Below are 14,498 nucleotides of genomic sequence, written 5' to 3'. Positions count from 1 at the left end.
CGTTGATCTTTAGGAACTTTTAACCGCCTGTGCTCCTCACGTTTCCAGATGATTCAGATCCCATTGTATTCCTCAAGGACTCCTAAACCCTCTTATCAGCGCTGACGTCTTTTTTGTGTCTCCCTTCCCTCTTCATGCTCTTAAAAAAGAACAGGTTTGCTACTTGTCTCGGCTCACCCACAGCCTTTTGCGTCTCCCACTGATAACACCAGAGAGAGTGAAACGTGGGTGAATACAATGCAGACTGTTTCTTTTCTATCAAAACAAACATGATCTCATATTGAAAGTGGACGTTCTGGGAAGTCATTAAATGTTGAATCAGACAAAAGCATTTTTATTTATTCATGTCATGCTTGGACACTGTTAGAATGAGGCAGAACATCCATCCACTGCAGTTTCTTTGACACAAATGTAACAACAACAACCATCCATTTGTTGTGTATAGATTTGAAATTATAACATCACAATCCTCCTTTTTGGAAGTTTGTTTGAGGAGAAACTGAGACCAGGGCACGCCAACCTCAGAATCCCTCTCACTTGGCATGAGGACAAAAGGTCATAACCCCCAAACACGGTTTCCTTTGGTCAGTATGTTTTCCCAAAGGATGAAGTTACATTTGAACCACAGAGCTAATCCATCGCAGCTAGCGCCGTAAAGGAAGGAGCCAGACCACACAGCAGATGAGGTCAGGAGGGCTGTCGACCTTTATAGATGCATTTCTCCTCCACAGACGGAGAAAATCATGGAGCATACACTCCCAAAAGTCAACGCAGGTTAATTCAACTAAACAGGACTACTGTGTGTTGACTCAGCAGCATGCTGTCTGCTACCGGCTTGTTATGTCTGTCTGTGGCATTGTTATGTCTGCTGAAAGGTTTGGGGCTGGTCAAATGAAAGATATGTTGGTTCAATTAGGCCAGAATAAAACATGCTAATATAAGCGACCACTTGATCTTCCTAGTTGGAATCCTGGTTTGGACGAAGTGGGCCTTTGAGTTGGCATGTTCTCCATGTGCATGCATGGGCTCCGTCCAGCTTCCTCCCACAGTCCAAAGACATGTTTGTTAGGTTCATTGGTGACTCCAAAAATTGCCCGTGGGTGTGAATGTGAGCGTTAATGGTTATCTGTCTCTATGTGTCAGCCCTGTGATTGACTGGCAATCGGTCCAGGGTGTACCCCGCCTCTCGCCCAATGACAGCTGGGATAGGCTCCAGCACCCCCGCGACCCTGAACAGGATAGGTTGTATAGATAATGGATGGATGGATGGATCTTACCATCAAAAGTAATCTAGTTTAAGCAAGAATCTAAACCCCTGACATGCATATCACATGACCATTTAAAGGGCCAGTTAGCCAATTTTCAACCTCAGTCCTATCATACTATTATGGGGAGCTAATGACATTACATGCCAGGGAGCTCGTTAAACTACACTTCCGCAATCTAGGACGTCCGCCTCCTATGTCATGAGCCCTGTCGTTTAAAATCGTCAGTTTGAAATGTAGACTGCAGACCTGAAGATTTTTGAGACGATCCACCGGTATATTCTCGACCTATTTCGGATTCTGTCCCGCTCTGACCCATTGCCTGCAGTGAAACGGTAGTATTTCACTCTAGCATCTCTCGCTGGGCTGTTCCTTTCAGAGGGAGGGGCGCAATGCACGCTGGGTGTTGTAGGAATGTAGAATGGGCGAAACCACGAGCTGTTTGTACAATTTTCTCCACAGCTATGGCGCCAATTTCAAATATTATTGCTTCTATCGATCACAGAGAACACCAGCTTTTACTGACAGAGGCTTTTTCCAGGGGCGAATTGCTCCTTTAAGAATACTGGACATGCAAATGCTGGTGTAGATTCACACAAAATAGGGGTTCTCTTTGTAGGTCTTATATCGCTGCCAAACACGTAAATGTAATTGCACAACAGGACCTATCATAGTCAAAAAGGTGTAGTCTGCTGCTAGTTAAGACTCATATGGTTTGGACATGTCAAATCTGATAAGAACAAATCGGCAAGCAAACACAGATGTCTGCATCATTGTTTGCAATAGTCTGCGCATCCGCCCCGCCAAGACACAACCCTGGAGATTTCAATCTGAAAAGGAGTAAGCAGGATTTCCAATTCTTCGTTTCAGGGGCTCTAAAATGCATTAATAGTGTGGACGCAAAGCAGGAACAGCAGTTACATTTGATCAAAATGGTCTTGCTGCTTTTGTTTGCTTCTCTGCTGTTGTAGAAAGTCACCTGAATATGTCGGGGTTTTGACCTAATGGTGGGACACAACAGGACTTTGACTGGAAGTTATAAAAGGCATTTTTCAGTCTTGAAAAACAGAACAATATTCAGCAGATTTCTCATTTATTAGAATAGTCTTTGGCTTCGGCACTGAGTTTCCAAAAACCTAATAACTTTCCTTGAAACAGAGTATCAGTTTTTTGTAATGGCCTTAATGGTTTTCGAGACTGATTTACAGTAGTTCAGAGAAAATAACTGCACTGAGGGACCACAATTTATGGCCACACTACCATCACTGTTGAAGACACGTGCTCCTTCCTCACCCCATGACTCAGTGGTAGTATGCTGCAAAATGTAAAACACAGGCTCAGCCTTTTGAGCTCTCTGATGTTGCAGTTTTATATGAATGAATCTCAGGTTCTCACACATCTCTGCGGGGACTATTTTGTGACGAAACTGCAAACTGTAACTCGTCTTTTCCGCGAGTATTTCCGGAAGAAACGTGCATTCAGCAGAATGACTGTACCGGTAGGTCATGGAGTTTTACCCTGTATTTGTCACAGTAAAACGCACCCAAAGAATGGGTACTGGCATGTTCACAAGATAAGACTATGACGCAAGCTACTACAATTTTCCAAGTATGCCTGTTATCTTCCTTGTTACACTCACTCAGGCTGAAATGTAATCGCTCGGGTGAATTATGTCACTTTGTGTTGGTAATCACACTGAATGCTCAATTTGTGTGTTTACTCAGAAGTGGAGGCTTGACTGGGTCATGGAGTTTAAAGGGACAGAAGCTTATCGCAGGAATACAGGAGAGAAACACTCCTATTGAATGAGCTTGATATCGATTAACACCACTATGATATGTCTCTTAACGCTTGCAATGCTCGATGCAGCCTTCCTATTTTGGTCCTCCGTACTTTGTGCATCCTAAAGCAGCACTTCCTGCCATTGTCTGTCAGACACAAGCGACTATGCAATCTGTCTGTCTCTCTTTTTCTGTCTGTCCAACACACACAGATACACACACCCCCCTACCCCTCCACCGCCCTACATCCCCGGAGCTTCTGGTGCAGGGGCAGCACAGACAAAAAGTTAAAGGGATCTGATAGGGCAGAGCAACTGTGTCTTCTCTGAGGAAGAAGAAAAAAAAAAAGAATTAGGGGGAGTGATTAAGTGAGAGAGAGAGAGAGCGCTCACATGAGAGGAAGTAGGAGACAGAAAAGTCAGAGGGAGCCCGTTGTGTCAAGCAGTTGACCGTGACTCCCTCTGTCAGTGCACAGCCGTGCTCCAGCGCTGCAGCACCACTCCCCTGTCAAAGCAGGATCTATCTTCTCCAGCCAGCCTGCCTGTCTGCTGCCGCCTCTGTGATTGACTGGACTGCTGTGGGAGCCTGGAGGGACCTCTCACTTGGATGTCAGCACCCAGAACTGGTAGGAGACGTTCTACACTTGAGCATAATATATCTGTGAAAGCTGCGTAAATGTCTCTTCAAATCTTAATAGATGAGTATGTTATATGTGTTGTTGTATGTTTTATGTAGTATGAGGACAAGGTTTTAGCTGATCTGGCTTTTTAGTCCAGCCGCTGCTTTGGTTCATCTTCACTGTTACTACCGGCAGATGGTCAGCTATGGTTGGCTTCAGCTGTAAGTGGCTTGGGTTTGCTCTAGATTAAGTGTTGTCACAATCATTGCTAATGTAGACGTCTAAAATGTTTAGGAAGAACAAATGAAATCGTACCCCTTTTTGGACGGGGGTTTATTTGTTTGGTTTTGGATGTGTCGTTTCTCAGTACGGGGAAGGGGAGAAAATTGGAAACAGACCCACCCACCCCGGAGAGCTGGTCTGTCCACGCAAAGCACAGTGCAGAGACACACAACAATAGTTCCTCACTGCAAAGCTGAGGAAGAGGAGGATTGAGAGGCAGAGATGTGAGGGAGAATTTTACCAGGAAAAACAAAACGGTTTGGTTGTTATCTCAAACAAGGATCCTACGAACAAGCAGCAACATTGAAAAGAGTTAACATGCTTGAAATGTCAAATCTTGCTTGTGCATTCATTCAGTTTCAGATCACAAAATCTGGACAAGCCCTGCACATCACATCACATCACCGCTCACCACAAAAACATGACTATTAGATTGGTAGTTATTAGAAAGAAGGTAGAAGCAGCGTCTGCTGTGCAGTAGGGTTAGTGCTTCACCTCCTGCTTCCTTGTCTTTGTGCACTGTACATAAATCTTGCTGCATAAGATGAAATGATGGCCTCGGCCTTTGCTTGCTTTCTCGCCCAAAACCCTAAACTTTCACTCTATTTTTACCCTCCTGTGCTCGTCCATTTTTAGAGACTTGTCTACGTGGTTTGTTGGGCCATATATCAGACTGTAACTCCTTAGTGTTCTCTCTGGAAATATAAGGGTTGCAATTAATGTTTACATGTTGGCCTTTTGCAGGTCTTTATGAACACAAATTACTGGTTCTGATTGGTGATTCATCTTTCTGCATTTGTAAGCGAGTTTGTCTTATTCGTCCTCAACAGCAAACAAACAGTTTTTAAAGAAAGCTCCTGTGCAAAGTGGGGAATCAGTCCAAGTAGTCTGTATTTATAACTTGGAGAACTTGACAGCGTGTATTTTTGTCATTGTGATAAATCATTCAGCTCTGGGTTTGTTTGGTTTGTAGAGATCCAGAGGTAGCAGGTTAAGAGGCCACAGTCAGCTACAAGTGGTCTTCAGGGACTCTCCCTCTCTCAGGGTCACTGAATCAGACTCCATCTCTGTGAGGGAGTCGTGTCACGAGTCTCTAAATCAAGCCAAGTGAGGGCAAAGAAGGAGTGGCGGTGGTTGTGTTGGGCCCTCTCTAAAACTATTTAAATAATCTGAAACAAGTCATTATCAGTCTTTAGGAGGCTCAAATTGAGTTATGCTATTAAGTAATTGTTTTTTGTTTTGCTTAACCACTTGGACTTGTTATTGTTAAATCATAGTTTCCAAACTCCTGAAGGACGGTACAGTTACTACAGACAGACACAAGTATGGCAATCCAGAAGACATCACCTCATTAAGACCTCCCATGGTCTGACGAGAGTTGTTCATCACAGCAAAGACTGCCCAGTGAGGTCAAGTTAACACTGTAAAAGGATGAAGAGAGAACTCCAGATTAGTGGTTGAAGTGCAGGATACATATAAGTGGCCGAGAGTAGGTTCACTTTAGTGTCTTACACCTGAACAAGCTGTTGTTTCAGTTTAACGATAGATACATTCATTTATTTGAGTACCATCCCCTTGTGGATTTTATTTTTTCAACTACAAAAACTTACTCCATTTTTAATTCAACTCCCCCGGGGTAATTAAATTGCATGGAGAAAAACTGTCAGAAAGGTTTTGTCACGGAGGAAGCAGTTAAACAAAACAGTTTCAGAAATTACTGAAAAGAGATTGAAACCACATTTAGCTGGAAAAACAAAGTAATTAGTTTGCTTCATCTCTATTGAGCTGTTCATCATGCCTTGAATGAATGACCAAAGAAAATCTATATGTGTCTATTCCTATACACAATAAAAACGTATGTATGTATAAACGTACATTAGGTTGACTGCAGCTTCAGTGAAACCAGCACCTCGCAGGTTTGTACAGTTTGACATACATAGTACATAAAAAGAAAAATCACAAACCTTTCACAAGGAGAACAAACTGTTCTGAAGTCTATGTCTTGACCTTTTTCGAGACATGCACCTACAGGAGTGCGAAGGCGTCGTAAAGTTACACTTTCCACCATCAATGTCAGTTTCCAGAGAAACTAGGCGAGTGCTGGGTGCTATCTATCCCCTCTGCGGGTTGACTTTTCTTTGCTGTTAGGAATGGAAAAGGCTATAGAGAGTTCCCACCGCTCTGAGCAGCCTTCAGTGCTTTCTCGGTTCAAAGTCACCACAGAGCTGCTAAGTGGTGCGTACCTGAACATGTGCAAATGTCTTAAATATAAGAAGTAGAATTATGGGAAAAATTATAGCAATAGCAACTTCAAATTGGTGCAACACTCAGTTATGTTTATACAACAGGACATTTATCCGTAGATCCTTATTTTAGTTAGGTTATTGTCTCGTTTCTGTGAGGGTAAGGTAGTGTACAGCGGCAAAATCAGAGCTTTTATAAAAGGCTGCATGCTGCTGCTAAAAACTGTCGATGTAACACTAAACCTGAACAACAAAGCTTCAGTAACACTAAAAGAATGAGCTCAAAAGGCTTAAATGCTCTTTAGAGACAGAGCTCTACTTCAGGCTCACTGAAGAGCTATGTAACTCTTACCTGTAAATCTAGCACATAATATTTTATGCATTTTCAATGTGAAAATATTTACCAGTGCTGCTTTAAGTCTCTCATGCTGTCACACAGTACCAGTTTACTAATAATATTACTGCTTTAACTGCTCTCTAAATCTGTCATATAGTTATATATAGCTATTTTATGTCTGAGAAGAATCATCTCTTCCAGGAAGATTCTCCTTTCTTTGCAAAGGTGTCAACGAGTCTTCTTTTGAATTGACAGTAAGTCAACAAAGATCAACTGACAAACATCAGTCAGAAAGAGACAGTTGAATTTTTCAAACAGAAAGAAAGAAAGAAAGGTACACAGGTACTGTATGCATGGCCATGTTTTCTTGTGTTTCAGTGTATATGCGAGTGATGTCTTTGTATGTGTGTGTCTGTAGGTAGGATGACCCCCTGGGAGGTAAAAAAACAAATGATCGTTTGCAGATCCTCAGCCTCCATCAGTCACAAGGAAATCTATTAGAATGATACAGTATATCCACGCACATTCCCGCTATTGACTCACGGACATCACCCACACTGTTCATATCAGAGAGAAGAATTACACTTGCACCACATGCAACGACAAAAAGCCTACTGGCAGTTTGTGTCGGTATGTGAGCGTGGCTGTGTGCGGCTTTTGTCTGATTTTGGAAATGAGTTATTGGTGACCCAGCTTTTTCCACTTTCCAATCACTTTTTAACTCTTCCTATCTTTTCCCCCTCTCTTTCTATTTCTTTCACTTTTTGGCAATCTGCCCTGCAACTGCTGCCTCCATCACCGTATTGCCTGACTGCATTCCTGTCATTCCTACTGGCTTCCTGTGACTGGAAGAGGAGTGAGTCCTACTGGCCTCAAAACTCAACCTTGGAGTCCTACACTTATATGCCATATGTGTCTTTTCCCTTCTTCGCTGTTTTGGCTTTCAGTTTTAATAACAATCCTGGGAAGTCTGTTTAAAATTGTATCTATCTCTCTGTCTTATCACACAATTTTAAGCATGACATTTCCACACCATCTCTGTTATAGCCTCATTGTAATTTGAGTTGGGTTTGTTTATACTGAGGGGTCTAATGACCATCCCTCCTACTGTTTTCCAGTCAATCATACACACACATAGGTAAGCTGACACACCCACAAAGAGATCAGAAAACTCCCATGCCACCCAGCAGTGGCACTACCTCTATGATGGCAGAGAAAAAGTATAAAGGGGAAAGATTAAAAGGTAGCGCTCTTTGACATCTGAGCATAAGACGTTAACAGAAACATAAATATTGTTGCCAAAATCATCATGGATGTTGATAAAAACTGAAGTCCTTGTATTATAAATTGTTTTAAATATAAGGCAAAATAAATGTTGTCTGGTTTTCATGCCAGCGTACAATGTTGATATAAAAATTCACATCTTAGACAACTCGAACTTAGACAATCCTATATTTGCATTCAAATTGTTGGGGTTCAGGCAGTACGCCAGCTGACCGAATAAACTGATTGGGAAGGCTGAGTCTGTTGTGGGCCTGCAGTTCGTCAGACTGGAAGAGGTGGTTGAGGCCAGCATACTGGAGAAACTGTTCACCATTAAGGACAGTGAGACCCATCCTCTCTATAGAGGATATATATCTCATGCTGGATAATCTGAAGAGCAAGTTTTAGTGACAGACATCTCCGTTGTTTCCAGAAATCCATAGGAGGTCTTTCCTACCTCAATCAGACTGTACAACACATCTGTACATGCAAAACCTACAGCCACTGATCTGGACTAAATATCTTTGCACTATTTGCTCTGTCTTTTTTCTACACTGCCTTGAAAACTTCAATGTGTTTAAATATATTTAAATCTATTAGATTGTGTTATATGTGATATAATCTGTATTATATTATAATATATCCCATTCTATTCTATTTCTATTCTATTTAACATTTACTTTAACATTTATATATTTTTCTATTGCCTCTCCTTCTTTCTTATATAGTTTTGGTCTTGTTATTTATTATAGTATTTTGTATTTTTTATGTAATTTTTAATGTTGTATTTTTTTATGTTTGAATGTTAAAGCTGCTATTACAATCTAATTTCCCCTAGGGCAGCGGTTCCCAACGTCCTTATGCAATGCACCCCCTTCTACATCCTAACCGGGTTAATGTACTCCAACCCCAGACACTTAAAAAAAAAAAATTAAAACAAAAAAAATGCAACACGGCCTATTTATAGGTGCATTAAAGGACGCATTAAATCAGATATTAAAAATATTACACAGATCACAACAATGCGCTCTTACATTCGAAAGTGAAACTACACTGCGAACTTACGCACAAGTCCTCACTTTTAAAGACCAAAGAAGATGAGTGAGGGCGAGGAGAAACGCACAGGCAGATAGGCCCATGATGAGAGAAGATGGGGAAAATGCTGTCATGTTTTCAGCTGCATTAAAAAAAAAATTAATTAAGTTTAAATTACAATTACCAAACGATCCACCAAGGAAAGAAAATTAGATTGACACATGCATAGGCTCAGAAACAGATCACATGGACAAAAAGTGGATCCATTTGAGGATTTTCAAGTGAAAAATCTTGGTGAAATAAATACACCATTACACCACCATTGCATTTTGACTCACACTCACCCCCTAGAGGTAGCTTGCATACCCCAAGTAGTGCACGCACCCAAATTGGGAATCCCTGTCCTCTGGGATTTGGGATCATGTTTGAAATTATTTAAAGTCATAAAAAATATAATAATAACAACTTATAATAATATTAGTATATCAACTAAGATGCAAAAGTTACCAAACACACTCTCCATCTGCAAATAGAAGACACCCTGTCTCTAGTCTGTGCTGTTTAAAATGAAAGATCTACTATAAATTCAATTTGCTTGTACTTATCTGAAATTATTCAGTCCACAGTCAATCCCGTGACAGGGGGATGGACTGTTTAGTCTTGCCAAGAGCACGGGGAAAAGACATACTGTTGTTGAAATCAGAGTGTTGTTGATAGCAGTTTCTTTCTTTTTTTTAGCTCAGGCCATAATTCTCCCCTTAGGTACACAATTTAACCAAACAACAGAACACCTATTGACTCCCTCGCAAGACCGGGACAAGTCCGGGTCACATGAAATCAAATCCTAGCTCAGCTCACTATCTGGATTGTCCCAGATTGGTTTATCTTCATGGATCCGATGATGTTAATTTTTTCTTTTATTTTTTTTGGCAGAGGTCAGATTTGGCCACAAGCAGAATGAGAAAACTGTGAGAGACAGTGAGAGGTCAGTTTGGGAGAGGACATGTGAGCATAGCACTGCAAATTGCCATGGACTTTTACTCCCCGTTTTTTGCGTGTGTCCATGAACTTTCATTTACGCATGTGTGTGCAACCCAGAGAGAATAGAACCCTATTGTCTCAAGAGGTGGAAATTTGCCTGTGGCTTCACATGGTTGTTATATTCCAGTGAAATCAGGACAGGGCACACACAGAGCACTTTTTACATGCCTTCTGAGTTTTTTAGGGCGCTAGCAACCTTCCTGCAATAAAAAAAACATCAATTGTTGTGAATTAAGTTATTGATTCTACTAAAAAGTTTAATTTGTTCATTTGTTGGGTCCTCCAAAACCCTTTTAAATACACAATTGTATAGATGGCTAAACTAAATTGGCAAGTCTTGATTTTTCCTTCCTCATAGAAATTATTTATTTTTCTTTCGAATATTTCTTCTTTATGTATTCATGCTGATGTATGAATATAACTCAATGCTAAGGGGAACAAGGGTGGCCCTTTTTCTGTAACTTGCATTGGCAAACAAATTGCATACTTGTAAGTATGGATTTAGGATACATGTAAGCTGCGCTAACCAATAATTCATCCTCACCTTTTCTTTTTTTTAAATTTAAAAACAGTATGTGTTATTTAGTTATTATTCCGCCCTCTGGGTAATCCTTAATTTGAATCACACAACAAGAAGTGTACACAAATGACGCGTTAGTGGGTCATTAAAGTCCCTGCTATAGTCCACAGGGGCAGTGCTGAGTATTGACTTTGACACTGACACCTGCTGGTCCCCTCTTGGCTGAAATTAAAATAAATTAATCAGCATGTCAATAAGTGGACCGCCTAAAATAATGTCCCCTGTTGGCTTATCAGTCCATTGTTCATAAACTTGTTACAACGACAAGGTCCGCTGTTTGATGGCTACGCAAGTTGTCACACAAGCACACTTACACAGAAACGCAAACACGCACACACACAGGGCATCCGTACCCAGCGGAGTTCAGCAGATGGAGCCCTTACACCAGCAGCTCACGCAAGGATGAAAGAGACTCACAGCAGGTTTATCAGCGGTTTCACCACAGACAGGCAGACAGACTCACAGTGAGGAGGAGACTGATAAGTGGAGAGCAGCTTTCGGTGACGGTGGACAGTCTTTCTCTTACATAATTAGCGAAACATTTTTTGAAGTGCTGAGTTGAACTTGCTGCACGTACACAACTATAACAGGAGCGCGCGCTGACGGTTGAGAACGACGTTTTTGATTTAATTGAATTTAATTAAGACCAGCTGGTTAACGGACACTATTACAGACAGCTTGTTTGACTCAAGATGAAAAGTGCACACAGTCGGACCAGGTTTTTATCCGCCTTTTCTTTTCTCTGACCTGCCGTTGCAGACTTAAACCTGGCCACCAGCACCGTCAGAGTCACATGAAAATGAAAATGCTTCGCGTTTGAACTTCAACTTCTAAAAGGTAAGCGGTGATTATTTGATAACGTGCAATGTGAAGCAGCTAGCGAACGGTTAAAAGCTATAACTTTTTTTTAGACTTAATACAGTCTTAACTGTTACTCCTCTGCGGTCTTGTGCACAACAACGACTGTCAGCTAAAATACTCGACCAGAAATATTGTTATTTTCTTGTTTTGTATTAAAAATGTGTACTAAATTTAAGCTGTCTAGCATAAGCACTGTTCAATCCTTCTTCTGGCTAACATCCAAACTGAACAGGTGTAAAATCTCACCTGCCTGTGAGTATTAGTTGCAGTGAGATGTTTTTTCCTGTCCCTTTTAAGAATTGCTGCACTTTGTATCCCCAATATAATTCATAAAATCAGGGTACATTGAGGTCATGACCTGGAGTCAGCTGTACAGATTGAATAAGTAAATACCTCATTACAATGTACCCTCGTAATTATCCTAATCTGACAAGCAACATGACTATGTTAAAGTGATAATAGAGCAAGTAATTGTGTAATTATGGTATTAAGGCCTCATTGTGAGTGCTGGTGTAGACTTTCCTACTAGATGTATTTCTGCCCATAACGTCATTGAAAAGTTTGACTCATTCACTACCAGGCAACAAATGTTTGGTTGTTTGATGGACCATGGGGTGGGCAACTGTGTTGGACCGTGTGTGTGCTGTATTATGACAGAAGTCGTAAAAAAAAATTGTTAGATCCCACCCAAGCCCCTTAAGTCCCTAGAAAATTAAAACACACACACATTCACTCACTCACTCACTCACACACATACACACACACACACACACACAAGGCAGCCATGCGTGGAATAATGTTCTCATGTGTCCAGGTTCCCGATGAGGTCATAGCCTCGGTGCTGTAGCAGATACAGTTACATTAGTTTCATGTGGGCCCTGCCAAAGGAATTGACACCACCTACACTCTGCAGCCCCCTTTCTTTCGCCATCACTCCTTCATATTTTCCTCTCATCATCTCAGATAACCAGCAGTGATTAGTAGTGCTTTGAATGGGTAAATGTCTACCTGTGTGCATGCGTGGTTGTCTCTGGAGCATGCTAAACACTGTGTCAGGCGTGTGTGTATGTGTGTTTACAAAAGCTTATCACTATATAAATACTTTCATTATAATAACCAGCCTTTTATGCAATACCATCTGTGTCATCTTACTCAAAATGTTTATCACAAAGGCCTCTGTTGTCCCCTATTTGTGACAGCCCCTTAAAAACCGAAGAGCCTCATGTGGCTTAACTTTCAAGTGAAACTTCACCACCATCATCTTAGAAGGCTAAATATTTTCACTTACACTGGAGATGATGAAATTCTGTTTGTCTGTCAGTGGAGTTTGTCTACATTCTTGTACACTAAGACATTTTGATGTCAACACAAGTCCGTCCACAGCTGGCATCAGCTGTGAGTCACGCTCTGGTCCAACTAGTTGTAAAGTACTTGTAACTTATATAATTCTTATTACACAGTTGTGATTGTGACGTGATTGCTGGCAGTCAGGCATACTGTAGGGAAACACATACAGTTGTAGAGGTTTGCTAGTTGTTTTGGGTTCCTTTTTTGAGCTTGCAGAAGATAAGGCTGTAATATTCCTACATACTATTTTGTCTCAAAATTGGTGATATTAAATGCAAAGCAGCGTTGAATTTCTCCACATTACCTTATGTTGCATAGATGTTAAGGCTGCACGATCATACCTTTTATTATTTGGGACTTATAAGTCTATTTTCTTCTAACAAAACAAAACCCCTCTATTACTTTTACCACTCTTCTTTCAGAGACTCTGACACCCTTATAAAAAGAGGGAGAGTGCAGGTGGAGCAACACGTTTCTTTATAAAAAAAATACATACAGACGCGTGGGCTGCAGTTCCGTTACTAATACGGTATGTCGCCTACCATTTCTATTGATGTTCATATATGTGTTATATCACCTTGATCAGCTAGGTGACAGTTGGTAACTTCTGGAAATGAAAGCTCACCATATCCTACATCCTGTCGACACACACAACCTCACGCCGTGTGTGTGCTGCAGGTGTAGCCCACAGCGTTAGCACCAGGACGAGGTGCCGATGTTAACGGCAATCCTAATACTGAAAAGCTGCCATGCATGTCATCCAACAGAATGGAAGTAGAGATGCGATAAGGATTATTTACATTATGAATGAATTTGTGGATTATGTCTTGAATAATAGCGTAATCATTTTGTTTATAACATTTAGGAATATAGCAAAATATTGCCGTCAATTTCAGATTTTGTCTTTGATCTGGCCGTCAGCACAAAACCTAAACATATTCAAGTTACAACTGAATTATCTACAAAATGACTCCGTCATTAATCTAATTAGTTCACTGTTTGAGTGTTGGTGTGATCATTAATTATACCGATGTGAGGATTCATACTTAATTAGTCTATTAATTGTTAGGTCTTTAAAGGTCACAGAATAAAAATAGATAAATTAAAATACTGGTTACAATTTTCTAACACCAATGCTGATATCATCAATTAGCTATACATTCACATTGTTTTTTATGCATTCATTTTAATGAGTTGGGGACATTAAAAGTGGGTAGTTTTATTTTTACTTCCTATGCCGCATGGATGTTTAACATGAGGTGTTAGGAACCTTTCACCACTAGTGGATGAATCACTTGTTTCTTGGGTATTTGACTAGTGCTTTAATCCTAGTTGAATAAAAATCTGATAGAGAAGATCAATGGATTAACTTCTTTATTAACCTCTCTACTGAACCAATAAAGGCCTTTTCATTTATAGGAAGAAGCACAACAAACACAGAGTCATATTTAGTGTTGAGGTCTTCGTCAGGTTTTCATTTTGAGTGTATCTTTGTGCTGCCAGTTGTGGAAGTGAATATAAACCTTTTCCCAGGACAGATAACCTTTAAAAGTCCCCAGTGTTTTCCCAGTGTGAGCCACAGCAGTGCACTGACAATAGGGACACTGTTCTGGACCGGCCAGAGCCCCAGATCACATTTCCTGTTCCTGATTTAAGATCAACTCAGCTGACTACTGATACACTCTGCTCCTTAAAAAACACAGCAACAGGAACATCACCCTGCTTGTGTGTTTTAGTGTGTGTGAAAAGGAGGGCAATGGAAATTAACAAAGACAGTAACTTCATCAAAACCAGCAGTAAAAGCAGGCTAGTACAAAAGGACAGTAACCTTATTCCTTGTGACT

At 40.8% G+C, this 14,498-nt stretch overlaps 1 protein-coding gene across 3 annotated transcripts in view; it reads left to right on the top strand.

The window, feature by feature from the left end:
- The first annotated feature begins 3,596 nt into the window (after positions 1 to 3,596).
- LOC138606096 (histone deacetylase 7-like) overlaps positions 3,597 to 14,498 on the top strand; it is a 41,790-nt gene continuing 30,888 nt past the window's right edge. The window contains exons 1-2 of one of the 3 annotated variants that reach the window (XM_069678554.1): positions 3,597 to 3,671; positions 11,206 to 11,283. Coding sequence is in view for 1 of the 3 variants with exons in the window: in XM_069678553.1 (XP_069534654.1) it covers positions 3,653 to 3,671 (19 nt within the window). In the remaining 2 variants the exon portion in view is untranslated. Of the gene's footprint in view, positions 3,672 to 10,942; positions 11,284 to 14,498 lie in introns of those variants that run through there. The other 2 variants (XM_069678553.1, XM_069678555.1) reach the window with 2 other exon arrangements.

This window comes from Semicossyphus pulcher, unplaced genomic scaffold (assembly GCF_022749685.1).
Source record: "Semicossyphus pulcher isolate SPU_LCO1_2020_fin unplaced genomic scaffold, fSemPul1.0.p SCAF_3, whole genome shotgun sequence".
NCBI lineage: Eukaryota > Metazoa > Chordata > Actinopteri > Labriformes > Labridae > Semicossyphus > Semicossyphus pulcher.
The sequence above is the reverse complement of the archived record's forward strand: the minus strand, read 5'-3'. Positions and strand labels throughout refer to the sequence as shown.